Source organism: Pogona vitticeps, chromosome 2, assembly GCF_051106095.1.
Source record: "Pogona vitticeps strain Pit_001003342236 chromosome 2, PviZW2.1, whole genome shotgun sequence".
Classification (NCBI taxonomy): Eukaryota; Metazoa; Chordata; class Lepidosauria; order Squamata; family Agamidae; genus Pogona; species Pogona vitticeps.
Window position 1 is genome coordinate 312,132,390 of NC_135784.1, and position 11,047 is coordinate 312,143,436.

At 58.9% G+C, this 11,047-nt stretch overlaps 1 protein-coding gene across 1 annotated transcript; it reads right to left on the reverse strand.

Annotated features, from left to right (window-relative positions):
* Positions 1–7,057: 7,057 nt before the first annotated feature.
* On the reverse strand, positions 7,058–9,859 carry LOC110082804 (uncharacterized). Its single transcript, XM_072993030.2, has 4 exons — positions 9,530–9,859; positions 9,316–9,381; positions 7,580–7,662; positions 7,058–7,133 (listed from the first exon to the last, which is right to left on the reverse strand). The coding sequence occupies exons 1-4, from the start codon at positions 9,854–9,856 to the stop codon at positions 7,058–7,060; spliced, it is 552 nt and encodes a 183-aa protein (XP_072849131.2). The 5' UTR covers positions 9,857–9,859.
* Positions 9,860–11,047: the final 1,188 nt, after the last annotated feature.

An 11,047-nucleotide genomic window follows, 5' to 3' on the forward strand; every position in this document is an offset into this window, starting at 1 on the left:
TCTGAGCCTTTCGGAGACGCCACCCACAGACCCCAGCCGCTTGGTTCTCCGTGTAGTGCAAGCATGGGAGGCCTCTTCCATGGGCTCAGGAGTCAAGGTCCTGCCCATGGGCCTCGGAGGAGAAATCCTGGGCTTGAAGACCTCAGCGCCCGACTGGCAAGCAGGGCCCAAAGTCTGCCCTCTGGCCGTTCTGTGATGGTTCCAGAACAGATCTGGTGTGGCCACTTTTCCCCCCGAAAGGGGAGCTTGCAAGTGCCTGGGCATTCCCCGGTGAAGCTTCAGAAAGTGGGGCTGCTACGGAGGTGGAGCAGGGACAGGGTACACCCCAGGATTCATTTGGGGGGGGAAGAAGGGGCCATAATGTCCCCGCTTCCCTTTGCCTCTTCCCACAATCCATCCCACAACATGGAGACGTTGGCTTTTGCCGTGTGGAGTTTAAATCGTAATTATTTTACAGGGCAGAATATATACGTGTGCCGGTCTGTCCCTTCCTTCCTCTGCTGCCAAACGGATCCGCTTCCAGTTCCCAGGCTCACGAGGCCCTCTTGGGCTCCAGGTTTTGAGGGCAAGGGGTTCACATGGGAGCCCCCCCCACAACCTGTAGGCACGCATGCGGTTCCCCAACACCCCACCTCACCTGTGTTTCTGTCTTGCCAGCCTCGTACATAGACAATCTACACACGCACACACGCACCCCTTACAAACATGCCCATAGTGAAGGGAACTGTTCAAGAGGCAGAGACGGCTCAGGGCAGGACGGGCCCCTCCAGTCTACATGCGCAGCGAGGCCAGGGTGGAAGGGGTGGCTCCGGAGGGCCCCGGAAGAAGAACCTGCTCCGAATTCCAGGGTTCCTCTGGAGTTTCCTTCTGTCCTTCTGTCTGTCTCTCTGGGGCAACCTCCGTATGCCCACCTTCTTCTGCCTTCCCTCCTTGTGGCTCGTCTGGGCGCCCAGACGAACAAGGGTGGCTGCCTCCTCACACGGGCATCCTGGCTTCCGTCCCATTCCTACACACCAGCTAGAACCCTGTTGCTCGCCTGTCTGTCGTGGCCTGAAGTGGAAAGGCAGCCGTGATCGCAGTGGTACTTAAACGGCCACTAGGCAACGGGTGGCTGCTTGCATTTCTTGTGGCACAACAAGCCATGCGGCTGACATGCGGTGAGGAATGCAAGCAGCAACCAACCCACCAGCAGCCCTTTGTTGCTGCAACTGATCCCGCTGCATCGAAGCTGGCATGATGAACGAATGGTACCCAGTGCGGTGGAGTGGATACAGTGATGCACTAGGACTCTGGAGGCCTGGGTTCAAATCCCCGCTCAGCTATGGAACCTCACTGGGTGAGCGGGACTGGCAAAATCTCCCCTTACATACCTCAAAAAGCCCTCCTAGGGACCCTGTCAGTCGGTTCTGAGTTGATGGCACATAACAAAGAACAGCAAATAGGATTCTGGCCACTGATTGCGTGGCTGAAGCCACACATCCACTCCTGTGTCCATCCTGGTCCATCAGGACGTTTGCTCTTGCGGTGACTCCGATTTAAGCCTGTGTGAGCGGCTCCTTTCAGGACAGGCATCCACAGAGTGGATCGCGAGGGAACAGAGCAGCGGCCACAAGCTGAGAGGCGTTAAAAGTGCACCAAACTAATTCATGAAGGAGGACAGCCGTAGCAGGCGTTCTAATGGGACCTCCAGGTTCAGAGGCAGTCTACCTACAAATACGGCTGCTGGGAAACTTGCAACAGAGGAGCACTGTGGTTCTCTCGCTCCTACCGGCGAGCTTTCCCGTGGTGGCAACTCAGCCCCAGCGGGAAAGCAGAGCCCGGCCTGGAGGGATTCTGGCCGCAACGTGGCAGGACCCTGCCCTCCTCCTCCTCCTCAGGCATCATGCACATTTCCCCCACACACACACACAAATGCAGAAAGAGGCAAGCCAGTCACCCTGACCAGGAAGCACAACAACCCTGTGACCCAGGGCAGGAGTGCCTGTCCATGGCTGGTGTTCTCTCCCACTAATCCAGAGTTTATGGCCCTGAGGTTTGGAGCAAAGGCCGGGCTGCCACCGGCCTCTGGGCCCCTCCAAGTCATTGCTCACACCAGCCAGCGGTGCCAAAGCCCCCACCGCCATCACCAGCCAGCGGCCAGCCAGGCCTGGTCGGCAAGGCCAGGCCAGGCCAGGCAAGGGAGCGAGCGAGTGAGCGAGCGCATGGGGAGGGGCCTGGCTGTGCGGTGAGCAGGGCTCTGCCAGCCCTCGGAGGGAGGCAGCCAACAGGACGGAAACGTCCTGAGATGAAGGCGGTGGGCGCAGCAGGCGCCAGATGGCAGGAGGGCAGAAAGGGGGAGCTAAAAATAACCAGGAACACTTTCTCCTGCCAGGGCGGAACCAGGCTCCGGGGGTCAAAGCCGTCCTTCCTGCCAGCTGGCAGCGGTCAGGATCGGAGGGGAGGGCAGGGCAGGGCAGGGGAGAGAGAGGGCTTCACAAACAGGAGGCCGGCTACCTGGATATTGCCAGGGGCGGCTTGGCAGGAGCGATTTCCACCCATGTCCTTCTGGAGAGGAGGGGGTGCCAGGCCTAGTGCGCTCACTGGGCCCTCCCACGGCACAGCCGCCCTTCCTGGGGCTCTTGCACACCTGGGACCGCCTTGGTGGGAAGCCCACATCCACGTGGATCTTTTCCCCACGGAGAACCAATCCGCAGGCAAGGGAGAGGTGGTGGCGCAGGTCAGAGCCCCACCAGGGCAGTGTTGAACTCAGAGCCCCACATCACCCACAAGTGGGGAGACTGCCCCGTCAGGCTTGGGACATCCACCGGTGTGGCTGCAGCCACGTGGACGGTGGCTGCCTGGGGGATATTTGGGAGTGGCAGTCCTGAACGCAAAGCCGCCTGAGCGCCAGTGCGAACTGGTCGGAGCGTGTCAAAAGGACAGAGGCAATGCAGCTCCTTTGAGCACTTCTGGTTGACCTTCCCAGCCCCTGCCTGGCCTTGTCGCTTGTTGGCGACAAGGAAATAATTGGCACCACGAAGGCTGGGCCCCGAGGGGTCCTCCGAAGCCAAGCACGGCTGAGCAAGACCCAGTGGGCAGGGGTGCCCATGATCTGGCCCCCTCCCCTCTCTGCTCCCCCCCCCAATTAATGTATAAACAGCCAACTGGACCAGACAAAATGTGAACTGAATCAGGCAGAGGAGCAAGAACTGCAAGAGAGACCAAATGCATGCACTCTGTATCCACACAAAAGCGTGGAGGGTCCGTTATTTCTCCAGCTCCTAAAAGCCCTGGTGGAAGCGGGGGGGGGGGGGGAGGAATTTGTTGCTTGGTTTTATTTTTCCTTGGCCAAACTTTTCTCGTGCTTCAATTTAGAATCAGGATAAACTCCCCCCCCCACAGGTGGCAGAAAGGCGGAGGGGGTTGCTGCTTGAGTAAATGGGACGCCCCTGCCTGAGCCAGCAGGGAGCACGGTGTGCCTGCATCTGCCGTGCTTGTGTGTGTTGTGTGTGTGTGATCCCTCCCGGCTGTTCCAGAGACCTCCTTGCCTGCCTTCACCCCAGCGGTGCCGTCCACTCTGCTTTCCCAAAGGACGGGGCGCCGGCTGGGCAGGAGCAGTCCTCCCCCCGGCCCTTGGCAACCCAGCTCGGCCCTGTGCCCTCTTTGGGGTGGCGTTTGCCCCCCACCCCGCCCACCGACCCCCATGCCGTGAACCTGGTGACAATAAGCTAATGCCAGACTGTGTATAACTGCTGCGGGTTTGTTCCGCTCGCGTATGAATAAACCATGAAGGAAGGCGAGTCCTTGGCGGGGATCAAGCAAGAGCGGGATCTGGAGAGAATTTGGGGGGGAGGGGGGGACCGTTGTTCCCTGAAAGCAGTGGCCCTGTGACGCTCCCCCCCACCCGACTTGCAGCCCCCTGCTGCCCAAGAGCCTCCTCTTCCTCCTCCTTCTCCTCCTCCTTCCAGCCCCCTCGCCCCCCCCCCCGCCGAGACCCCCGGGGTGGCCCTAGAGGGGCTGAAGGGGGGGGGAGAGGGCAGGCGGGCAGGGAAACCCCCCCCCCCCGCGTCTGGAGCCCAGCCGCGCCCAAGGTTTCTGGGGCTCTCCGGCCACCTCTCCGGCCCCTCTCCTGGGCGGTCAACCCTGGGCCCCGGACCTCCCCAACCCCGCACGGCCAGGCCCGCGGAGGGTCCCCGGGAGCGACGTCCGTTCTCCCAAAGAGGAAGCCGGCCATCTGCCGCGGCATCGGGAGGGCGGCCCTCTATAGAGACGGGAAGGGACCGGCCCCGGGGCAGGGGGGGGGGTGTCCCTTCGCCTGGAGGGGCCCGGGAGCAGCCAGGAGCGTCGGGGGGGGTGTCTTCCAACGCCCAGAATCCTGAGCCAGCCGCCCCCCCCCCCGCTGGGAGGGGCCGTCCCGAAAGGGATCTCGCCGGGGCCCGGCACCGAAGGGGCGCCCGCTGGTCCTCGGCCATCCTTGCCCTTCGCGGAGGCCACCTTCGCCCCCAAACCGCGCAGGGCGATGGCTTATTAATGCACAGCTGAGGGATGGTGTGGGGGGGGGAGAGAGAGAAAATCCACTCCTGGGAAAGTCTCCGTTTGGGGACCCCCTTCGGAAAAGGACATCGCTGGCCAGCCGCCCCCGAAGCGCCCCCCCACCCCTTCTCGGCTGGTCCAGGCGGGGGCTGAGCTCAGGACAAGGGCGCCCCCTGGTGTCCAGAGACGGAAGGGACAAAACCTGCACACACACGCGCGCGCGGGGGGGGGGGCGTCCCCGGGAGCAAGCGGGGCGATGATACAAGCGTGGGAGCCAAAGGGAGATCTGGGGAAACTTTAATGGTGAGGTTCCAGGAGACGTTTGCACCAATATATCTGGACGGTCGGCACAGGGACTAACAGTGGGTCGTAGCAACAGATTCTGGCTCCTCGAACTGGGGGGGGGGGGGAATCCTTTGCGATCTGCTGCTGGGGGCGGGAGCCTGAGAGGGAGCGAAACCCACCAGACGCCCCGCCAGGAGAGAGGGAGGGAAGGAAGGAAAGAGGGCCGTCGTCAAAACCAAGCAGTCATGCCGTTAATGACCACCAGCCCATCCCTCCCCACCCACCCCCCATCCTTGCTTTTACAGCAACCGGTCGCCATCTGGGTGCCTTTCAGATGGGCTTCGTGCACCTCCCATCATCCCCATCCATCAGCACAGCCATTGTCTGGAAGGCACTTGCATTTTCTGCTATACCAAGCCTTAGGAGGGAAGGCTGGAAGAACTGGGCATCTTTAGCCATGAGGAAAGAAGGCGGAGGGGGTGACAGGAGAGCACTCTTCAAATATGTGAAAGGCTGTCCTACAGAGGAGGGGCAGTATCTGTCCTTGATCATCCCAGAGCGCAGGACACACAACCTGGAAGCCAGATTTCAGATGAATATCAGGAAAAACTTCGGGAATCGGTGAGCGCTCCAACCCTGGAGGCCTTCAAGGAAAACTTAAGACAACCACCTGTCAGATCTTCTTTGATTGGGATTCCTGCCTTGAGCAGGGGGAGGGGGGTTGGACTGGATGGCCTTGTAGGCCCCCTTCCAACTTCCCTTTTCTATGCTCTCTATACCTCGGCCACTGCCCCCCCCCCTCTCCCCGTCTCCCGGCAGTGCTGCTGGAAGGAGTCTCGCAGACACAGGTAGCCAGCCCCCCCCCCCGCCCCAATCCCTACCCCCCAGGTTCTCCTCCCAGGAGCAGAGAGCAGCAGGTGGGTGCTCCCAGGTGGAAGGATCCAGGCGGCCAGCTGCACCTGCTGCCCCCTCACCTGGAGGGGGCCAGACCGGCTTCCACAGCTGGTCACTGAAGTTTGGGAAACCCGGGCCTCTGGCGCCCTCTGGCGGCCTTTTCTCCATGCAATTAACATGGGCGAAGCGGAGGAGAGCGAGCCCTGGCTTCGAACGCAAGCCGAGGCGGCGTTCCGGTTGAATTCTGGGAGCTGTAGTTCCGCTCTAGCCCATGTGGAAGGTGCCCTGTGGGTGGGTGACCCGGGGAAGAGAGGCGCGTAAGCAAGGACCTCTCCAAGAGGCTTGTCCTTAGAGAGCAGCTGATCTGTTCAGCTTCACTTTTTTTAGTTCGCCCCTGTCATTTCAGATTTGGAGCTGGGCAGGAACACGAGTAGACGTCGTCTGGAGGGGCGGGGTAAAAATCGAATAAATAGATAAATAAATAAAAAACACCGTGGTGGGGGCTCCCTATTTTTCTGAGTCAGAAAAGGAGCCAGAGTGCTGCTTTTGGAGGGCAGCCCCACACAATCCCAAACTGTTCCTTCTGCATGCAAAGAATAATCCTGTCCTTATCCTATACAGTACCTTCCATGAACTGAGGCCTCAAAGAAGGATTGTCTCTCCTATGCGTAATTTGAACTCAGGGCCCCCAAGCCATTCAGCAGAGAGTGACACACACCCCTTCCTTCCTATTCTGACAGCTATCCGGCACAGGAAGTGAGGGGGGGGCTGACCCACCTGCCCCTCTTGTTCCATTCAAGGTAAAGGATCCTGGCTAACTTAGGGCGCTCCTGTTATAGAAAAGCAACTTCCCATGATCTGAGCTTCAGCTGATGAAGCTTCCAAGCAAGAATCCAGATGCTCAGAAGCACCCCCTCTGAGTCTGTCCTCCGCTTCCCATATATATCATGGCCCTAATCCTGTTGGGAGTGCCTTTCCCCACCGGGTCTCCTGGGAGAAGAGCCAGCCTGGGTGGCTGTGGGCAAGCTGCACACGGTCCCAGACCTGCCCCCTGAAGAAGGAGATGGGGAGTGATTTAGGAGGACGACCCAACTAGAAAACCCTGGAGAGGGTTGCCGGAGGTCAGACTTGATGGCACGTGATTATTTATGGGAGGGAACGGAGCCCACAAAGGCAAAAAAGCATCCCTGTGGTTGGTTTGGCAGCCCCAGGCTCAGCTCCCTCTTGGAGAAGGATCGGACCCCCCTGCAAGCCTGTGGGGTGGCTGACGGAGCATTCCTTGAGCTGGGACAGCAGGCCTTCCTCCCCCTCCTCCTCCTCCTCCTCCCGTCCCCAACATACAAAGGAGCCTGACCGGCATACCACGCTATGACGGGGGCTCCCTTTTGTCCTTCTTACACATTCTGAGCCACGGGAAGAAGTAGAAGCAGCCCCAATAAATCCTGGAAGACAGAAGAGCAAGGAATTTCTCTCTTCCCCAGAAAGGAACCCTTTTTTCCTGTCCCCGGCGCCCTTCTCTACCCGTTGGCAGCCCCGAACTCACTTGTGGCCGGAGGGAGATGCTGTCCGAGGGGCGCCACCAAGGCACAGCGCCCGGGGCCCGTCTGGCAGTGGCATTCCTGGGGAGCTTGTGGGAATGAGGAGATGAGGGGGAAACCCCTGAGGGAGGGAGGGAAGGAAGGAGGGAAAGGCAGAACCCTGCACCGGCGCCACCCTCCGATGGACAGGCCGCAGCGCTTGCCGCTAAGAGGGCCGACCTTTGCTCCTCTTGCATTCCGGTGAGGGCTTCCCTGCCAAGGACGCAGGTGCCCGAGGGGGCAGGAACACACCGCCCACCCCACCCCCTTCGCCACCACCTGGCTGCTCTGCTCCTGCTTCTTGTACTCACTCTTCGTGGACTGACTGTGACTCGAAGTCCAGCCTCCAGCTGCCGGCCTCCAGCCTGTCCTTCTCTTCAAGCTGGTCTCCAGCCTACACAACACAGGCGCCGTGTCAAGAGATTCACAGAATTGTAGGGTTGGAAGGGACCCGAGGGTCATCTAGTCCAGCCCCCTGCCAATGGAGGAAATCCTAGCTAAAGCAATCATGACATATCCTGCCGCCTGCCCCCCTCCGACCAAAGGCCACCTCCTTTGGGGGCAATCCTTTCCGACAGGAGGTTCTAACCCAGGCTTTGTCCCCATTTCCTTCCCTGCCATTCCTGGCGCTCTCCTCGGTGGTTCAAGGTCTTTCCGCCTTGAGGGAGCGGACTGGCACAGCTGTACGGGGGAATCCAGATGTTCTTTTTGCACTAGAAGGTGACTTGCTCTGCTCCACTCAAGGTCTTCCCAGCTTTTACTTCATGATCTCTTTCCGTCATGTGCAACCCCCCCCCTCCACTTCCAACCCCAGCTAAGCTGCCATGGTGTCCTTCTTTTCAATCCAGGATCTTCCCGGGGGGGGGGCTTGGGGGCTGTCAGGACCAGGCCTGAAAGAAGGTGCTCATGCAGAGGGAAGAGAAGAGAATGGTCTCTTTCCCCTACCCAGGGAACTGGAAGCTTGAAAGAATTAAACAAACAAGCAAACAAACATCACTGGAACAAGTAGCTCGAATTCAGCTTGACTCTCAATTTCCAGTTTGGTCTTTCAAGTTTTGAGTACAAATATGTACCGTGAATTCCAATTAAGATTTTTTTCTCTTTCAAAGTTATACATAGCTAACAAGTTGGTTTAACTTTGGACAGGGAAAACATCCATGCAAGGTGTTGTTTTTTAAAAAGTTAACCTCTTGCCTAACCGTTCATGCTAAGATGCTAAACGAAATAGCTGACCAATACTGACGGTTCTGAAATTTAGCCAGGAAAAATTCAATATAAAAATATTTGCAGGAAAGAAGGGTTTAGATGCCCACTCCAGCCCACGTAGGGCATTGGGTGGGTCTGGGTGTCCCTTGGCAAGCAGGGTGGACCCCTTTGGCATTTCTGAGGGCCACGGCACGCACCCCCACACTCTGAGGGCTGAACCAGCCCTTCCCAGTAGCTCCAGGGGGCAGGATACAGAGGACAAGAGAGAAGATTCTGCGTAAACACCAAGGAGTCCTTCCTGACAGAAGGAGTCCCTTGACTGTGGGACGGAGCACCTTGGAGGGGCTTTGGAATCTCCTTCCGTGGAAGCTAAGAGGGCCGGCCGAGCTATCGCTGCTAATCTGGCCTCAGTCCCTCCAGCTCTTACGATTCTGTGATTCTAAAACAGAAATTGACAGGAAGGTCCCTTCTGCTTTTTTCTTCTTTTAAAAATGGTTCTTTTTAAAGGGGCTTTTTTTTTTTGAGAGGGGTGGAAGATGGCACATAATAATTTTTTATTTAAAAAAACATGAGATGCAAGAAGGAGTCATCTTAGAGAACGATCTTATCCCTGGAGGCTTCTGCAAACAGGATTCCCCAACTTTTTAGAAAAAAACTGGAGGGGGGTCCCAGAAGGCTACATGGGGGTCCCACACCAGAGACTGGCCGTGTGCAGCCCCATGGGCCAAAAGGCTCCCAGGCCTGCTTTACAGAAAGCCTCCCCCCGCCCGCCCACCCCCCATGCCCGGTGCCCGCGTCCTGCTCTCCAACAGCCCCCCCCCGGGCAAGATGTCCAACTCACCTGGAGGAGGCCGGGATCCTCTTTCTCTTCCCTCAGCAGAATTCTCTTCACCTCCGGGCAGCTACTCTGTGGGGCAAATCAGGGACACGGCAGGAACTTTGCAAAGCTCTGCCAAGGGGACCAGGACCCCTGCACACACCCCCAGACACCCACACCCACCAACCCACCCACCCACCCCTCTCTCTCTTGGGGGGGGAGGTTAAACTCGCCTCACCTGCCCTGGGCGGTCTTGTCCATGCGCCAACTGGTCCTCACGAGTCTTCATCTCCGGAAGTGGCTGAGGCCATTTTTCTGTCTTTTCCTGGAGAGGAGAGCATAAGACAAGGGGGGGGGGGGAGTTTCCTAGGGTGCCCCAGCTAACACTCAGATGAGAGAGGGGAGGAAGAACACAACTCACAAGGGGTGGCCGATAAGAGTAGGCGAAAAAGCCCCCTTTCCCGGAGAAATCGCTAGGACCAGCGGTGGCCAGGGAGGCAGAGGGAAGGGTGGCCAGAGAATGGGGTGGCGGGCTACAGCTCTGGTGGCAGACGGCCCACAGCATAGGCGGTTGAAACCGGGGGGGGCGTGGGGGGGCAACTTTGGAAGCTCCAGGGGACAGTTTCCCACCCCCAGGATCCATTGGGAGCAGAACCAGACCCTCAAATTAGCAAACAAGCAGGCAGGCAGGCAGGTAAGGAAATCAAAACCGGATGCCCACGCCCAACTTTCTTTTTGTGGAAGGGGTTGCTGGGGCCCATCGATGCCCCTGCTACCATGCCAATTTAGGTGTTTTTGCAGCTTGGTGAGGGGTGGTGGGGGTGGAGGAGGGCGACCCGAGGGCCACAGAAATGGCCCATGGGGGGGGCTGCCCTTTGCCCACCTCCGTCTGACAAGGCCATAGGCAGGGGGCAGGTGCCGGCCAAGGTCTCTTGCGCTGGGCAGGGATCCTGCCCCTCTCTCCCCACCGGGCACCTTCCTGGGTGCTAGAGGCCGGAGAAATGTGGAAATGGGCATGAAAACTGGAGCCCCGCTGGCTGAGGGCGTTCTGGGAGTTGCAGTCCAAAAAAAAAAAAATACCCCAAACATTTTCTCCTAGTTCTGGTGGGAGTGAATGGAGGGCTGGATGGAGGAAAGGCAAGTGAGGGCAGAAATGGGTGGATTTTTGTGAGCCAGGAGCAGGAATGGAGACCGGCAAGAGCCGGGAGGAGGGTTTCTTCTGCTGGCGAGGCTTGTGGGGCGGGTTGCTCGGAGCCCGAGAGCAAGATCCAGTCAAGAGCCACTGAGCCAGGGTGCGGCCTTCCTTTTGCGGCTCCGAACCACTGCGGAGCCTCTTGGGGCCACAGGGAGTGGGGGAGGCAGTTGGCCAAGGGGGTGGGCGGTCTCCCCGGGTTTGTGCAAGAACAAGGTCTGGGAGCCGCGAGGCTGGTGCTCCCCTCCCACCCAAATGGCACAAAAATGGGCCTGGTTTGGGCATGTCAAAAAGACAGAGGGAGGGGAGGAGACAGACCCATTGGGGGGGGCACGGTCAGGGGCCCACAGTGCCATTCGGACAACACACGCACACAAATGACTTTCCAGGGAAGCAGCGAAGCCTGCGTCCACGTTTCCTTTGTCCCCGTAGAAGCACCACCCTGCGGATCCGTAAATATATGGAACAATTTTCACCCAATAAGAGGCATTGGGAGCAGCGTGCGCCGTATCTGCCATAATAGCCATGGAAAGGGCAGCGAGGAGGCTGATGGGGTTGTGAAGC